Here is a 19,387-nt window from a genome sequence, read left to right on the forward strand (position 1 = left end):
TGACCTTCTCTTGTCTCCATTTAATAGAACAGAACGGGGGACTCTACATAAGGTTTCTCAGTTGACCTAAACTAAATTCAGGAACTAAAAGCAGGTCAAATTTACACAGTATTTTCAAGGATGGTTAAAGTCTTTCCTCCAAATAATTCAAACCAAAAAAAATGATGGAGCCAAGTGTGGTGGTACACACTTGTAATTCTAGTACTTGGGAGGCTGAGACGAGAATATCACGGGTTAGCAGCCAGCCTCAGCTACTTAGTGAGGGCCTCTGCAACTTAGTGAGACCCTGTTTCAAAGAATAAAAAAATTAGGGCTGGGGGTATAGCTCAGAAGTAGGATGCCCCTATGTTCAGTCCTCAATACTGCAAATATATAGTACTGTAACAGTAAAAAGAAAAAAGGAGGATATGTCCCAGCTTCTAAATAAATTAATTCATTCTATTTAATTATTCTAAAGATAATAATCAGTTAATACATTTTTTGATATCTTTCTTTGTTTCAAATGTCTTTCTAACATTCTCTTGTGTTTAAAAATCACCTTTAATGATCATCTGCAAAAAGATTAAGAGTTACTTTCTATTCAGGTCAAATGACAGCAGTAGGTGCTCAAACAATGTGAATTCATGACTTCAAATATACAATGAAAAATACAGGTTTTGTCTTCCTCCCACTCCAGCAATGACAGTCATCGAGAGATATTGAAATTTTAGATGATGGACTTACTTTAGATGATCATAAATAGAATATTTTATACACATTGCGTATTTATGGGTAGGGAGTAGGGAATGGGAGCACCCATTACAATAATCATTTAGTTGAATCTGAAATCAGTGTCAAGGTTGGTTAATGTAATCGGGACACTTTATAGCAACAGATTTTTTTTCCAGTAATATCAAACAAAAATTGGATGCCATTAAGAGTCCAGCATAGGCAAATTTGAATCTAAGCTTATTCCTGAAAGTACACTTTGCTAATATTCATTTAACAAAATTTTCTCAAACATGTTTTAATTTATACTACAAAGTCTTGAGAAAGAAGAATATAGGACTTGAAGATTTTTTTTAGTTGAATCTGAAATCTACTCTCACTAAACTGCAGCCAACCACTGATGCCCTTCTGTGACAGGACAACCAGTAAGTCAAATGTACATCTATGTCCACATGAGGGCAGAGAGTAAAGTGGCCTTATGATGTCAGTCCCATCCTCCAATAGACCAAATTATGCAAGTCGATACTTTCTAACTATGTTTATTCATTAATAATTCATTCTGTGTTCCCCAAACTTCAACAAAACAAACCCATCTGACTGATAATCAAATACCCCCTTATCCCCTCTCACTCTGTCAACCATGTGTGGGCTGGGAGACCTGTACCTTTTGGATCAACACAGTGTAACTCAGCGATGTGAAAACTCTGTCTCATTCTACTAAAACTCCTACTGATTTAGAAATCAGAAAGTAGATTATACTGTCATAGTAAGTGACTACTAAGAGCCATAAACACCCAGTGCGGTGGCACATGACTGTAATCTTGGTACCTGGGAGGCCAAGACAGGAGGATTGCAGATTCAAGACTAGCCTCAGCAATGTGAGAATATCAGCAATCTAGCAAGACCCTATTTCACAATGTAATATAAAAAGGGCTGGGAGTGTAGTTTGGAGGTGTACTCTGAGTTCAAAACCTAGTACCATAAAAAAAACATAAAATGATGAGATAATAACTCACTGATTAGTTAATATATAATCAAGTGCCTTAAATTTAGGTTTTAATGAATGATCAAGTTACAAGACATTATTCTATGTATTTCTACAAATGATGAGCTATTAGTTTAGTAGAGTGGTTCTCAAATTTGTTAGAATTATTTTCACAGAGCCGGTATGGTGGCTCATACTTGTAATCCTAGTATTTGGGAAGCTAAAAAAAGAAGGATTGCAAGTTCAAGACCAGCCTCAGCAACATAGACATATGCTGTTTCAAAATGAAAAATTATTTTAAAAAAGGGCAGGGGTGCAGTATAGCTCAGAGGTAGAAAGACCCTGTGTCCAATCCCCAGTACCACACGCACCAAAAATATTATTTTCGCAGTCGCAGATAGCATTTATTTACCATTGAGCTTACCAAGAAGCTCTGGTTTACCGCCACCTCATTTTTCCTTGGAAGCATAAAGGCAAACATGAGCTAGTCCCCCATTGTTCTCATTATTTTTCATCCACAATAGCAAAATTCTAAAAGTCTGATTTATTTTATAAACCCGAGTACTGAAGAAAAAATAAGAAAGGTTTTCAATGTGCAGAAGAGGAAAGGAAAAAGAAGCAGTTTGTCTTCATTACATTTAGTTATACTCAGTTGGTCTAAAAGATATGCTAATTTGCTAAGTTTATATCTTCATAACAATATTGAAGAGACTAAAGGAAACCCAGAGATCACGCTTTAGGAACACTTTCATTTATTTCCTACCTCTCAGATTCACTGGGGAAAAGGTATTACCTGGCGTTGGAAATTGAGTAACCGAAGTGCTTTCAGTTCCACGGTGGCTTTGGTTCGTAAATCGGGTGGCAAAGAGCCAGGCAGATTTTCCAGTTCTTGTATCCTGTGAGCTATGCGAGCTTGGAGTCTGAAATAAAATAATAAAGTGGAGGGGGAGGAAGGAGAAATGGAAATATACATTTTAATTTAGTCTTCAGTGATCAACGGTCACCTCAGTTCAAGTTCATAGCAAACATATTCCAAATACTGAGAGTGGATTTCTGATACTCAACTACATTTTCTGATAGTAAGCAGAGAAAGAAAGACTACCTTTGAATTAATGCAGGCAGATGCTATATTTTACTTAACACCTTGACTTTTTATGTAACTTCTAACACTCAGAAAGAAGGCTCATGCTATATATACAGGGAAAAATCAAATGTCCTTATTCACCCTTAAAAGAGAAAATGAGACAGGAAAATCTGACTTGCTCCCTAACTCTTAGCCAGCCAGCGTGCAGAGCCCAGACCCTTTCTAACTCCCAGTTCTGTCCTGAGGCAACTGAGTCGTTTTCCTTCCTTGCCAAGGTGTTCATGACAAGAGCAGGCAGAGCAGAGTGGGCAAGAGCAGTTTCAGGAGCTGAGGCCACAGAAATCAGCCAACCCAAAACATTCCGAGAGAACCCTGCCAACCACAGCCACTTCCTCTGTGCACAGAGCTTGCTCAAAAAAAGGAGACAAATTAGGCATTTTCAAAACTGGGGGCAGCAGTCAACTCAAACCTAAGAGATTCTAGAAGAGGATGCTGGGGATTCTCATCTTAGACACTATCAAAATACTGATAGGTATTTCCTATCAGATGCAACTGAAGGTATCCTCACAATGAAGTCAGAACAGAATATAAAAGGCATATTGTTCCATTCGAGATAGTATTATTGTTACATATATACGCTGGTTTTAAATCCTATTCTTATAAATAACTGTGTGTTGTCTAAATGTATTTTTTTTAATGGCCTGCCCCTAAATTTGGGGCAAAACTATCCTAGAATGCATTTCAACAAAGAAATGATAATATGTAATAAAAATGGTAGTAAGATGACCTAGTAAATATTAACGGCGCTGAGTTAAGTGCATTTTTTTTTTTTTTTTTGTGGTACTGGGGTTCCTGGAAGCCCTCCTTCTACCTCCGGGTTACACTCCCAGACCTATTTTATATTTTTGAAACAGGGTCTCTTACGCCAGCGCGGCTGGCTTCGAACCTGCGCGATCCTCCTGTCTCCGCCTCCCAAGAGCGGGGATTACAAGCTTGCGCCACCACGCCCAGCGAGTTAAGTGCATTTAATGCACAATTGTACTTAACTCCTCCTCCCTAACACACACATCCTACGACAAGATAAGTATTATTATAAAGGTCCCATTTTACTGACAAAACTGAAGAAACATGCAGGTATCACAGAGCTAATAAAGACAAAAATCAAAATTGAAACCTTCTTTTACCTGCTGCTTAAACCACAGCAATAATAAAGTAAGTAATTAAAATGTACTTCCTGAGATCTTCCCTGGATCTCAACTAATTAAAGGTTGGAGATTAAGGATTCTGTTAAAAACAAATATTACATTACTTTTCGACATTTCTGATGCTACATTCTATTCAATGATTTTAAGGGAAATTACATTTTTTCATTGAATTCACTGCAAATGATATATATGATAGAGTCCTGTTTGGTATATATGTTATTGATTCTGATTTACTGAATAATGTATCATTATGTGTTAATATGATCATTGTTAACCATGCTGTTATTTTACCTATGCACGCTAATACCAATAACAGCACTTTTAAATGGTCTAAACTTTCAACAGACTAAAAAATTGTTAGTTCAAACAACAATTTTTTTTTTTGGTGCACTGTATTCATACATCATAGTGGGATACAAACTTTTGTAGACATACATGCACACATCGCCCAGTCAGCCCCCACCCGATCCCCACCCCATTCTCTCCCCATCCCTCCCTCCCATGCTTGGCTTAGTGGTTGACATCTAGTATTATAGCAATTTATCCAAAATTAAAAATGATAATCTCACATAACAGTTTCATTTGTCTGATACCAAGCTTTTGATGACTTAAAGATAACATTTCAATATTTCTTTTTACTTTCTTTCTTAACAGAGAATATTTTTTTCTATTTTTTAGGTGAATCTAATATATATTTATATATTTATTTTTCAGAAAAAAATCTATCCTAATATGGAATATGGACTCTAGATACCCAAAATGATCTTGAAAAAGAACAAAGCTAGAGGATATATATTTTCTGATTTCAAACCATATAAAGCTACAATAATTGAAACAGTGTAGTACTATTCTAAAGGCAGATATATAAACCATTGGAGTTAAATAAAAACCTAAAGCTAAATTCTTCCCTATATTGTCAGGTTATTTTTGACAAGGTTTCCATGAACATTTGGTGATGGAAATAATAATCTTTTAAATATTGTTGAAAAATAATAATTATATGGAAAAGAATAAAATTGGACCCTTACCTAATCCAAAATACAAATATTAACTCAAAATAGATAAATGACCTAAATATAAATCTTAAGACTATAAACTTTTAGGAGAAAATCTGGGTCATAAAACCTCACAACACTGAAATTGGTAGTGATGTCTTAGATATGATTTCAATGGCACAGGCAACAGAAGAGTATAAAAACTCCCTAAAAAATAAAAAAAATATTGTATATCCAAAGACAATGTAAACAGAGTTAAAAGTTACTAATAGAATGGGATAAAATATTTCCAAATGCTATATCTGAACGTATATTAATATTGCAACTAGAAATCCTAAAAATTAACAACAATAAAGGCAAACAATACCATTTAGAGATAGGTAACAGACTAACATAAATAATGAATCTCCACAGATAACTAATCTTAGTTGTCTGTTGGATGGAAAATCTTGTTTCTCTGGTTCTGGTGTGTGTTACCTATTTCTTCTTTGTAGTTAATCTCTTTGAGTATTTTCTCTAGCACTGGTTTTGAAGACATAAATTCCTTCAGTTTCTGTTTGTCATGGAAACTTCTTATTTCTCCATCTAATTTGATAGAAAGTTTTGCTGGGTAGGAAATTTTTGACTGGAAGTTGTTTTCTTTCAAAGTTTGGAATATGTTACTCCAAGCCCTTCTGGCTCTCATGACTTGGTTTGGGAAGTCTGGAGTGGTTCTAATTGGTTTGCCTCTGAATTGTCACTTGGCCCTTTGCTTTTGTTGCCTTTAAGATTCTCTGCTTGGCTTCCACATTGGTCATTTTGACAATTATGTGGCGTGGGGATCCTCTTCTCCGATCCTGTCTAGAGGGAGTTCTATAAGTTTCCTGGACCTGTGTATCAACCTCTTGCTCTATGTTTGGAAAATTTTCTGCTATTACTTCCTTGAAGAGATTGTTGATCCCTTTGGTTTCACTTTCTTTTCCCTCCTCTATTCCAATTATTCTTAGGTTAGCTCTCTTAAAATGGACCCATATTTCTTCAATATCAGATTCCTGCTGTCGGATATTTTTTTCTAGATTAGAAACTATGTGTTCATTTTTGGAATGATCATCTTCTAAGAGCGAGATTCTGTTCTCCATGTGGTCTAATCGGTTGTTTGTGCTTTGAATTGAGGCCTTTACTTCATTAATTGCATCCTTTATCTCTTTTTGGCTCTGAGTTCTTTTCGAAGCACCTCTATTATTTCTACAGTTATTTTCCTGATTTGATCTTCTAGAAATCTCTCATTTTCTGTTTTATCGGGTTCTGATGTCGTGGGGTTGTGGGCATTCATTGCTCCAGTATTATTCCTCTTTCCCATGATTTTGGAAGTTTGTGCCTTCTCTGGGTTCTTCCCTTGGGTCACTATGACTTCACTTAAGGTGTTCTGGATCTCGAGTCAGTAGTATCTCAGACCCCACTACTCCTTTACTGGGTTGTATCACAGAGTCTCTGACCCAGAGAGTCGATAGAGGCTGTTTTAGACTGTGGGGGGTGCCAGGTTGCACGTTCTCCTATGGTGTGATATCTCTGCCACCGCCACTCCCCCACTGGGTCAAGTCCCAGGGAGTACAGTACCGGGATTTCTCCTCTGTGGCCCGCAATTTGACTCACTGTTCTTGAGTACGCAGATGTAGCTGTACTGGACTCGGTGAATTGGCTGCTGCTGCTGCCGGTGGCAATATGGCGCCGCTGCTACGCCCTTGGCCGTGAGGCTGGCGTATTTCTTCTTGGTTTTGATTTCCACTCTGAATCCCTGCAGCGTGTGCTGAGCTCAGCCACTGGGAGCTTTATATGCTCCCTGCGCCGAGAAATCCCGCCTGGCTGTTCCGCAGCGGCTCACCTCTGCTTGCTGTAGCCGCCCGGTTAATTCGCTGCTGCCGCCGGCAGTATGGCGCTGCTGCCGTGTCCTCGGGCGTGAGGCCGGTGTATCTCCTCTGTAGCTCTGAGCTCTGTTCTCAGTCCTCTTTCTCTCTGGATCCTGGTGATTTTTTTGTTTCTCTGGTGATGGTGTTTTCTGGCTATGAAAGGCACTGATTTTATGGTAATGGAGATTGGTTGTTAGCGGGGCTCTTAAGCCCCGCTTTTCTCGGTCGCCATCTTCCCAGAAGTCCCATTGTTAACCTCAAACAACAATTTTGAGTTCACCATTTTACTCTTGTGGAAAAATCATGCAAACATTTAACTCTTTCCCATATTCTTCTACCTGTCATTATTATCATTTTTCCTTTCTTCTTCTTCTTTTTCTTTTTGGTACCCAGGATTAAACCCAGGGGCATTCTACCTCTGAGCTACAACCCCAGCCCTACTTTTTATTTTTAATTTGAAACAAGATCTCACTAGGTTGATGAGAGTCTCACTACTTGCGTAAGCTGTCCTTGAACCTGTGATCTTCCTGTCTCAGTCTCCCAAGTACTGGGATTATAGACGTGTACCACTAAGTCTGGCTGACTATCATCATTTTTTGTTTTAATTGAATATGTGAAACAAAGACCTGCTTCATTTATCCAATTCATTTTCTTAGCTATCCACATAGCCCTGAATCTCCATTAATAGCAACAGACTATGCATCTCTATGCTCAGGGTATTAAGAGAAAAAATTCATTTACAGGAAAAAATAAAATGGAAACCATTTACCTATGAAACAACTTCATGGTCTTACACTTACGCCAAAACTAAAGTAAAATCAGATATTATACGGCAGGAAGAATATGGCCAATACCTCTGGCTATCCAGCTATCTTGCTACCAGACTTGTCGCAGTCATTTCTTACTTGAAGATCCTAGAACTCAAATTACCCTCTTTGTATTCCAGTTCACTCTTTTGGAAAAAATGAGCCAGGTACTAAATGAGAACAATGGCTGCTTTCCCCTTCATCTTCTAAAGGACTGTGGAACTAGGACTGAATAAATATCTGCAGGTCAACGGGGCGACAGCGCCGAGATGAAGCCACGCTGAAATACAGGTGGGTGGAAAGCTGGTGGGGGAGCCGGAAAGGGTGGGGGATTGTGGTGAATGGGGTGTGGGTGCCAGCTGGAGGGTACACGTCTCATTGTAATGACTGCTTCTCCCAAGGGCCTCGTCATTTGCTAAAGGAATCTCAGAGTCCCTTAGCACAAAAGAATCTCTCTTTTATAAAAAGAAGGCAAAACGTACAAAGTGTAAACTCTAGATCCTAGAGTCTAGGAGGAGAAGGGACAAGGAAGATTGCACAGTGAAATAACATGTATTCGATTCAGCCCCTGGGGGGTGGGTAACAAAAGGTACAGGAGGGACCTCTTTAACAGAGAATATTATATCTCTGTTGTTGTTGTCTTTAATAGAAATCTTCATTTTAAATAATGCTCCTCTCCAGACAATTTCATCTTTCCATCAATGGGATTCAGCAGGTAGTCCCATAAAGAGATTCAGGATTCTAAACTTCCCGAAACAACAACAAGATGTAATACTACATGTCTGCAGGAGACTCATTTAGTGTCCTCACGAGTACAGAAAATTGAAGCAGAATTAGGTCACTCAGGTTTTTCATACAGATGAACAGTAAATCAAGAGGGGTTACTGTTCTGTCAAGAAAAAAAGAGTTCCATTAAAGGCAACAGATATTTGTTCAGGTCCAGAGGAGAAGTTTATGATTCCTGTAGGAGAGTTATTTGAACAGAAAATGACACTGGTACATTTTGTTCCTTCAAGGAGCTGAGTGACACTTTAAAAAGAGAGAGAAAGAGCATGCCTGGATGACTTTTTTTTTTTTTTTTTTTTTTTTGCTGGTAAAGCAGCAACTGGTAATTTCTGAGAAGGAATTTTCAGTGTTGCAATGAAGACAAGGACAGGACCCCAAGTCTCCCAGGTACACAGCTCATGCTTGCTCCCCAAAACAGCAGGCCACAGTGCTGGAAATCACACTAGATTCTGCCTTAATGCTGAGGAGGGCCATACATACATACATACATACATACATATTAGTATATATACTTAAATATATATATATTCAAAGATGTTTCTCTCAATAAACCCCTTCCATGGTGAAAAACATTTCCTATGCAAACATTTGTGGAATTAGTTTACATGCTGACATGAAAAGTCCTGAAGTACTTTTGATCAGACATCTAACTCTAAGTGAAAAGAAATGAACTTAGATGTAATGAGAAGGCAAAGAAAAGTACGGGGGGTGAGGGTGATGGAGAACTCTCTCTCTGACATGTACTACAGAGAGCAGCAATGAAGTTCTATAAAAAAAAAAACCAGAAAAGATCCAATTTAAACAAGAAAAAATGTCTTAACTCAAGAGCTGTACAGATCTGAGGCAAAGAGCTCACATAAGGAAACTTATTTATGCTACAACTGAATAAAGAAGGTCAATTTGTCAAAATCCTCATTTTATGATGAACAAGGAAAAGCAGCCAACTGACTTAAAAGTAAAAAAAAAAAAAAATGTAAGGCTCTCACAATTTCCTTTCAGTTTTCACAGACAAGGTAAGTGAGACTAGAAAGGCCAAAGAAATTAACATCTGCTAAAGAATTTGACAGATGATTTTTGCTCAAAGTTTATCAAAGTGCAAAAGAGGTTTTTCCAAGACCTTATTCCAGTCTTTAACCATATAAGGAAGATGCACTGGACTCTTCTAGTAGTCAGGCTGAAGGTTGGTGGACCAGTCCACTATAGAGAGTCAAAAGAGATCTGTAACTTGACTTTTCAAGGATAGGGACTCAATCTAACTCTTTTAGTGAATGAATTTAACTAACTTCAGCAATTGAACAATTTATCTTCATTCAGCTATTGCTTTAGAAATAAAGATGATAAGATATGCCTATGCATGCTGCTGGTAGAAACCCAGGGTTCTTCTTGGGATTGCCATGGCAAAATCAAAGGTCAATTTCAAAGTCAAAGTCAAAGGTCAAAGGTAAAAGTCAAAGGTCCCACCAGTTTTTGGATCCAAGGTTATCTAGAGCAATGATTTTGTGCTTTCTTATTTTTATTGATTGATTGACTGATTGATTTTTTGGTACTGGGGATTGAGTCCAGGGGCATTCTACCTCCAAGCTATAGCCCCAGCCCTATTTTATTTTTATTTTATTTATTTATTTATTTATCTATCTATCTATTTATTTTGGTGGTACTGGGGTTCCTGGAAACCCTTCTACCTCCAGGCTACACTTCCAGACCTATTTTTATACTTTCTTATTTGGAAACAAGGTCTCTTAAGCGGCTGGCTTCAAACCTGCGCTATCCTCCTAGCTCCGCCTCCCAAGCGTGTGGATTACAAACCTGTATCACCATGCCCGGCTTATTTTTATTTTAAACAAGGTCTCTCTAGGTTGATGAAAGTCTCACTAGTTGTTCAGGCTGTCCTTGAACCTGCAATCCTCCTGTCTCAACCTCCCAGGTACTGGGATTACAAGTATGAGCCAACATCCCTGGCTAGTTCAATGATTTTAAAAGCCACAGAGATTTAGGAAAGAGGTGATATTTATTCAGTGACAATAATAAGATGAAAAATAGCCATGCCACCACCTTCTGCAATGCATATAAATTTAAAAGATACTGATAGATATAATTTTTTAGTAATACAAGGGTGGAGGATAAAACTTCTTTATACATTGAAATAGGCCAAATAGTACTAAATAATGTATATGAGTGACCATCCATTAAGATTATACTTCTGAAAAACATGCATAATGAGTTCATTGCAAGATAGCTCAGCAATTAAAATTTTGGCAGAAATGACAAGTTTAGGAGTAAGCAAAACAATTAAAATAAACATAAACAGACACATATAAGAAATGGGATAAGGAAAAAAAGGCCAGATGTTAACAAAATTTCTAGGCACAGAGAATGTCTTATAAAGGTAGCTTACACAATTTAACAAAGGTACTGGTAGCTATGTACTTCAGGGTAGAGAAAAATGACCCTGGGTTCCATTCCTAGTACCACCAATAAATAAAAAATATAAATAAAAATACAATAGGACTGGGGGTATAGAATGCCCATGGATTCAATCTCCAGTATAGTACTCCCCAAAAAAGAAAGAGTAGTGACAAGGAAAGCTGGTTCTTAGTGAGTGCAAATTTTAGAATAGTTTCACAATACTTCTCTACCCAATTGCTGACTTTTTCCCAATATTTTTTTCTTTGTATGTGTAGTACTGTAAATTGAACTCAGAGGCATTCTACCTCTGAATAACACCCTGAGCCCTGTGTGTGTGTGTGTGTGTGTGTGTGTGTGTGTGTGTGTGTGTGTGTGTGTTCCTGAGGGTTGAACCCAAGGGCATTCTACCTCTAAGATACAACCTCAGCCTATTTTTAAATTTATTTTTATTTTTGTGTGTGTGTGTGTGTGTGTAGTACTGGGAGGGTGGAGCCCAGGAGACTTCTACCTCCAGGCTATACCCCTAGCCCTATTTCATTTTTTATTTGGAAACAATATCTCAAGAAAATGCAGAGAGCCTCACTAAGTTGCTGAAGTTGGCAATGAACCTGCAATCTTCCATCTCAGATGCCTAAATACTGAGATTACAAGTGTGTAACACCACATCCAGCCTTATTTTTTATTTTGAAATAGAGTCTTAGCCGGGCATGGTGGCACACGCTTGTAATCCCAGCATTTGGGAGGATGAGGCAGGAGGATCACGGTTTGCAGACAGCCTCAGCTACTTACTGAGGTCCTTTGTGAACTCAGTGAGACCCTGTTTCAAAATAAAGAATAAAAAAGAGGGCTGGGGGTGTAGCTCAAAGGTAGAATGCCCCTGGGTTCCATCCCCAGTACCACGAAAGAAAGAAAGAAAGAAAGAAAGAAAGAAAGAAAGAAAGAAAGAAAGAAAGAAAGAAAGAAAGAAAGAAAGGAAAGAGGTTCTTGCTAAGTTGTCGAGGCTGGCCTTGAACCTGCAATCTTCCTCAGGCTCCTAAGTATTGGAATTACAGGCAAGCATCTTGGAGCCTGGCTTGGCAGGGTTTTTTTTTTCCAACAACATAAAGTACTGCATACAAAGACAATGTTTCTGCTTTGGATGTGCTAGTATTTGACTTTATAGCAAACACCGGCTATTCACCCAATAGAGTCTGCATATCAATATTGAGATATCATTTGATGATAAGTACCTAGTACTCCAGGTATAAATGAAATGTTGGAAACTGCAACATAAAGGCTTTTAACTGATGATTAATAATTGTAATGAGAGAGAAAAGTTACACTTGTTCAAAAAGCTATACACATCTAGTGGTCAGTTACTGTGATTTCTTTTAGGGTAATTCTCAAAACTATATTTTAGTCTGTTAACAAGTCATGCGCTTTTTCAATAAAGATTAAAGATAGTGTGGTTTTTGTTTATTTTTGTTTTTGTTGTTGTTCTGTTTTGGTTTTGTAGTATTAAAGATTGAACACAGGGGTGTTCTACCACTGAGCTACAACCCCAATCATCTTATTTTTAATTAATTAATGTATTTATTTTGTGGTATTGGAAATGGAACACAGGGGCATTCCACCTCCAAGCTATGTCATATCCAGCCCAATTTTTTATTCTTCAGTTTGAAACAAGGTCTCACTAAGTTGTAGAGAGCCTTAACCAAGTAGTTTAAACTGGCTGCAAACCTGTGATCCTCTTATCCCAACCTCCCAAGTACTGGGATTACAAGTGTGCACCACCACACCCAGCAATTATTTTTTATTTTGAGGCAAGGTCTCACTAAAGTACTGAGGTTGACCTTGAATTTGCAACCCTCTTGCCTTAGCCTCCTGAGTAGCTTGGATTACAGGCATGTGCCACCATGCCCAACAAAATTAAGATATTTTTAAATATTTTTTCTTAGTGCATTGTAGTCATACATCTTAATGGGGTACAAGATGGTGAAGACATATATGCACATATCACCCAATTAGCTCTTACCCAATTCCTGCCCCATTCCCTCCCACTCCCTTCTTCTCATGTTTGGCTTAGTGATTGACATAGATATGTTTGTTAAAGTGCATCATGTGTTTTAAAAAGAAACCCAAGCTAGGAGTGGTGGCTCACACTTGTAATCTCAGCATTTGGGAGGTTAAGACAGGAGGATTGAGGTTCGCGGACAGCCTCAGCTACTTAGTGAGGCCCTTTGCAACTCAGTGAGACCCTGTTTCAAAATAAAGAATAAAAAATAGGGCTGGGGGGGGGGTGTGGCTCAGAGGTAGAATTCCCCTGGGTTCTATCCCCAGTATCACACAAAAAAAATCCAAATATTGTATACTAACATTATCCATAATTTTAAAACTCTTATTTTTTTTAAATTAAGTAATATTTGGGAAATAATAATAGCTAATATTTACTGAATGTTTCTATGCTTTTTTGTCTTCCTATTTCTATGAAAATATTTATTACTTAGTTGTTTTTGTGTTGGGGATTAAACTGAGGGACATTCTACCTCTGAGATAAACTCTCCGACCTATCTCAATCTTAAATTTTATTTTATTTCATTTCTTTTTTTTTTTTGTCATGGGGACTGAATCTAGGGGCATTCTACCTATGAGCTATACCTGTAGACTATTTTACTTTTTATTTTGAAACAAGTTCTCACTAAGTTACAGAGAGCTGTGCTAAATTGCTGAGACTGGCCATAAATCTGCCTGCGATCCCCCTATCTCTCAGCTTCTCGGATAGTACAGGCAAGTGCCATGACGTCCAGTATATACTTTCTTTTAACATTTAAGGACACTCACAGAAAAGAGATGTTACTTGACTGATACTAAAATGGCTAGTTAATGACAGCACATGCTTCTGGCAGACTCCAAAACTCACAATATTAGCTTTGTTTTTATCTTGACTCATCACTGAATACATTCCCTTTTTGGTTGCAGTTAACCATTTACAGGAGGGGTTTGCTTTATAGTCTATGGGCCAAATCCTGTACACAGCCTGTATTCGTAAATAAAGTTTTATTGAGACAAAGTCAGCCCAATATTGTCTTTGAGAATTTTCTCCAAAAAAGTTAGAGCTGGATATTTGCATCTGAAAGATCTGGCCTGGAAAAGCAAAAAATATTTTCTCTCTGGTCCTTTACATAGTAAGTTTGTCAACCCCTAACTTATATAAATGTACCAAATTGGAGCAAGAGCTTAAATAAGAACCCCATTTGAGGCCAACTTTCATAGGGTTTACCCACAAAGATGGACCAAGCAATAGTCCCAAACATGTAAGAATTAAAACAAAGAATACATTCTACCAACCTACCAAAGTATTCTTTAGTATCACAAAATATGCCACTAATCTGAAGGCCGAGCTCAGACCACACACTCAACGTCTGACCATTTCGCAGAGGGCGTTCAAGGACACACACTGACAAACGGAACAATGCAGAGCATCGCCCAGAGGTGAGATGACCACTTCCTTGGATCCACAGGAAACCTGGCTGGGCTTCTGATCCACAAATCCCCTGTGCCTGGCATGCAGAGGTAAGTCAAAGTCTTCTGACTCAGTGAGCGATAACAACAGTCTGGCCAACCTCGCACCACCACAGGGCCCTCCCAATTTCTTTGTGACTTAGTTCTGAAATCATTCTGGCAGCATACGCTTTTGCCTCCCTGGTCAGAAAGCGAACCGCCACTGCCCAGGCAGAAAGCTTAGCCCCTGTGCCTGCTACCTTGTTAGTTGCACAGCTCCAGGCCTCCCAGGTGGGACTGTACCTGTATTCCCGCTCCTGCAGGATCTCCACCGGGTCCAGGCCTTGTGGCTTCTGGATGGGGCTGATGCGGCTCTGCTTCTGCTGCAGCTGCAGGATGGGCGAGGGCTGCCCCGGGGCAGGCTGCGGCACCGAGGGTCCAGGCACGGCGGCTGTGGGTGGCTGTGCCGCTGCTGGGGGCGCGGGAGAAGGCCGGCCACTGGGTGTGGGCACTTGCAGTTTCTGCGGGGTGTTGGGGCCGCTCAGCAACTCTGGCCCTGGGCCTGCCGGACGAAAGGGACATGGGTAGTGAGGACTGAAGGGCATCTGTGGGCCACTCCTGCCTCCCCACTGCCCCTGGAGCCCAGGGATGGGTCTAAGGAGGGTTTTACACACCTAAGGGGTCAAGAAGACACAGAAGGGCAGGAAGAAAGAAAACTGGAGAAGGATGAAAAAAGAAAAAGAATCTGGCATCTATCCCCAAGAAGACATGGCATTCACTAACAAAATGGTACAAAAATGACTCTTAGGTAATAAATTAAGGAAATGATGGGCTAGTTCTTAACACAGAGCGACAGTGGGTTTTTACAAATAATGACAGGTGCGGTGCGCTCAAACTTCGGAGAAGGAAGGGAGTTATACAAATGTCAGATGCAATCTGGGTGTAGGACTAAAAATTTATATTTTGCAAACTGAGCTGGAGCCTTCCTTTCCTGCAGACCCCTGACCCACCCTGGAAGAAACCAGGAAGGACTAACAATTTACAACCAGCCAGGGCCCACGTTTTCCCTTAATGGACTTTAAGGCATACTTCCTCTTTAATCAGTGAATCTCGGGAACTTAATTTTTTTTTACTACATATTAGAAAATATTTCTTTAGCCAAACTTAAAATTAAAGAGAGCACTTTTCTTTTTCTTTTTTTTTTTTTTTTTTTTTTTTTTGCGGGTCTAGGGATGGAACCCAGGGGCATTCAACCTCCGAGCTACACCCCCTCCCCTATTTTTTATTAATTATTTTGAAACCGGGTCTCACTGAGTTGCAGAGGGCCTCACTAAGTAGCTGAGGCTGTCCGCGAACCACGATCCTCCAGTCTCAGCCTCCCGAATGCTGGGATTATAAGCGTGCGCCACCACACCTAGCTGAGAGCACTTTTCTTATGTTATTATAAGAAAATGACATAATTGTTAAACTTATCAAAATGTATTGAATAAGTTAATGTAAAGTCATTTTCCACAGTAAACTTCAAGAATTTAAATTAATTGCTAGGTATAGATCTGAAATTAGAAGTGCTCCATTTCTCCTGCCAGATGAATTTTTAGCGACCTTAAAATTATAAATAAGATTAGTTTTGATAGCAGAAGAGTTAGTAAATTTTTTAAAAAAGAATCTCAGGAAGCAGATGTTAAAACCACTAACAGGCATTCTTCCAAGTATTTTCTATATTACTCCTAAGGAAAAAAATAAAGTTATTAAGTAGGAACAAAAATAATAGTCTTTAGACATCAGAGCAGCTTAATAATTAACCATACAAAGACATACATTATGAAAAATGGAACATATTTATTCAGTTTCCAGCAATACCATTTAGAAATGGATATCAATGACAATGCAAAGAAAGCTATAAGCAAACATTTTGACAGTGGGAATGTGAAGAATTAGAACTGCTTAGGAAACCAGAGTGTGTCTCGTGTGTGTGTGTGTGTGTGTGTGTGTGTGTGTGTGTGCGCGCGCGCGCGTATTGGGGGCAGGGGGTACTTATGTTCTTTTCCCTCCTTGTGAAATTAGGCAAAACTTGCCAAAAGATATAGAGCTAGATAAAATTTCTTCTTGAAGTAATTTGTAGACCTGGTCCTAGGAAATAATGAAAAAATTTGTGTGTGTGTGGGGGGTGCATTTCTTTTTATTTTTTATTTCAGGTATTTTTAATTTCAGGTATGAACTGTCATAATGAAGGCGGTTGTTGTTTTCCCAGCTAAGTATTTTCTGACAGTTTTATGAATGGGAGATCTTTTGCATAACGTATAGCTTGTCATAATTTTTTATTTAGACTTACTTTCATCCATATATAAGAAACCAATTTCTAAACATTAACTTTCAGAGTTGTTAAGCATGAAATGAGCTATGGGGGAAATTTTTAGAATATCTTTTCCCTAGAGGTCTTTAAAAATAGGGTACATTTTTCATTCAGGTTGCTTTAGGAAGGATCAAAAGAGAAGAGATGCACATTTCTAACATTTATTTTAATTTTCTGTGAGTCTATGAATCTCCTTAATAAGCGCAAGAGGTGAGTACTTTTAAATATATTGGAAGCTATAAGCATTCTAAGTAGTGAATGCAACATATATAGGTCCTCTAAAAGTGATTACCTCCAATAAAAAAAAATTGGGTCTTACTGATAACATCACAATAATTACTTTAAAAAGTATTTCTCCTCCTTCCAAAGTTCAAAGAATTAAAAAAGCCCTAACAGTACAAAGGTGCTACGTAACTCTTTCTGGGCGGCGGCGGCAGTGGGGGGGGGTGTCCTCTTCTTCAACGTTACTGCCTATAAATCCAGGCTACAAAGGCTCCTTGAGGTACACCCAAGTCACTATTCTTGAAACCGTATTTAGTCAAAGAAAAGGTATCTGGTTATTTTTAGTCTGTGTCCCCAAACCAGATCTGACATATACATGGTTAGCATTCTTCAACCGCTAAATATAAAGACATTCTCATCTGGCTGAGTCACCCTTAAGACTAAGACAGAGAGAGAGACCCAAACATAGTCTTATATCCTCAAGTCTCTAATAAAAAGTAGCATAACTTCTTCTGTACCAAACAGGACTGTTTATTTATTATTTTTATTTATTTATTCATTAACTAATTTATTGTTATGGCACCGAGGATTAAACCCAGGGGCATTCTACCTCTGAGCTACACCCCAGCCCTTTTTTATTTACTTGTTTATTTTATTTTGAAACAGTTCTTGCTAAGTTTCTGAGGGTAGCCTCTAACTTGTGATCCTCCTCTTTCAGTCTCTCAAGTATTGGGATTTCAGGTGTGCACCACCACGCCCAGCTGAACAGGTGCATTTAAAGCATGCTGTATTGCTCCAGGAAAATGATCCATCTTGCCTCAGCTCTATCACCTCCTGGTTGTGTAAGCCTGGGCAAGTTTCTTAACCATTCTACGCCTCATTTTCCTCATCTGTAGAATGGGTGAAGTGATGATGTCCATCTCACTTGGCAGTGGCAAGGACCCAATAAGATAACATACCTATACACTCGACCCTCAGCTCTTGTCCTCTTTACTGACACCCAGGAAATGAAGGTAAGGAGGCCTAATTTAATTACTTAATTCAGCTTTACAAAAAAAAAAAAAAAAAACCGTGACAAAACAAAGTCTTTTTGGAAACTTTGGAACTCCTCTTTTCTATAGCAAATTTCAAAATATTTCTACACTCTAATATAGCTCAGCACAAATACTCTTATAAAAAGTCAACTCAGCCGGGCGTGGTGGCGCACGCTTGTAATCCCCGCGCTTGGGAGGCAGAGACAGGAGGATCGCGCAGGTTCGAAGCCAGCCACGCGCACTGGCTGAGGAGACCCTGTTTCCAAATAAAGATGTAAAAATAGGTCTGGGAGTGTAGCCCGGAGGTAGAAGGGCTTCCGGGAACCCCAGTACCACCAAAAAATAAACAAATAAATAAATAAAAATAAAAAATAAAAAGTCAACTCTCCTCGGACTTCCTGCTAGTCTGCCATCAGAGCCACATACACGCAAACTCCAGTTCCTAACTAAACACCACAAGTTCATTTACCATATAGATCTATTCTCTCCTCCCTCCAACAGATTGTATAAATACTCTTTTTCAGTGACTTAGGAACTGAACACGGTTTGCTACAATTAGAAATGCCCAGAATGTAACCACCTAGCCATTTGGCTCTGTGCCTGTCCCTCAGAAGGCTTAAGGAGCTAATTTTCCTGATGGGGTTTGCTCTCCATCCACAGAAATCACCTCTCCACTGCACACTGGTGGTCAACTACACAGGTCTTTCCCTGACATCTACAAATGAAAAATAAGTAACATTCTTTTTTTGTGTGTGTGGTACTAGGGGTAGAATCCAGGGGCTTTTCTCCCTCCAGGCTATACTCCCAGACCTATTTTATATTTTATTTGGAAACAGGGTCTCACTAAGTTGCTGAGAGCCTCACTAAGTAGCTGAGCTGGCTTCGAACCTGTGTGATCCTCTTGTCTCAGCCTCCCAAGCACTGGGATTACAAGTGTGCACCACCACGCCCAGCTCAAATTACATTCTTTAGCTTATCTCTGACTTAATTGTCAGAGGTAAGAAATGTCTTCCCCCTTGGAGTCCTCACCTTGGGAGTGAAAACAGCAATTCCCTGGCCCTACAGAAGGGGTTCCAGCATTGCTAAGGAGGGTCTCAAGTGTATGAACCTCATGCCATCATACTTGACTTGAAGAAATGTGGCAAGTAATTTATTATTATTGTTGTTGTTGGTGTTGGTGGTGGTGGTCGTGGTGGTGGTAGTGGTATTGTTGTTGTTGTTTTTGTTGTTGTTGTTATTATGAGTAATGGGGATTGAACAAGGGGCATTCTACTTCCAAGCTACACCCCAGCCCTTTTTTTTAACATTATTATTATTATTATTATTATTAGTAGTAGTAGTAGTAGTAGTAGTAGTAATGGGGATTGAACTGAGGGACATTCTACCTCTGAGCTACACGCCCAGTCCTTTTTTAACATTATTATTATTATTATTATT

General features: G+C 39.0%; 1 protein-coding gene across 3 annotated transcripts in view; it reads right to left on the reverse strand.

The window, feature by feature from the left end:
* The window catches only part of SMARCA2 (SWI/SNF related BAF chromatin remodeling complex subunit ATPase 2), a gene marked incomplete at both ends in the record, with an annotated part of 188,879 nt that overhangs the window by 150,436 nt on the left and 19,056 nt on the right, over positions 1 to 19,387 (reverse strand). For all 3 annotated transcript variants that reach the window (XM_080709568.1, XM_080709567.1, XM_080709566.1), the window contains 2 exons: positions 2,487 to 2,613; positions 14,645 to 14,903. In XM_080709568.1, the coding sequence (XP_080565694.1) occupies positions 2,487 to 2,613; positions 14,645 to 14,903 (386 nt within the window). The remainder of the gene's footprint in view (positions 1 to 2,486; positions 2,614 to 14,644; positions 14,904 to 19,387) is intronic.

This window comes from Muscardinus avellanarius, assembly GCF_963383645.1.
Source record: "Muscardinus avellanarius genome assembly, chromosome: 13".
NCBI lineage: Eukaryota > Metazoa > Chordata > Mammalia > Rodentia > Gliridae > Muscardinus > Muscardinus avellanarius.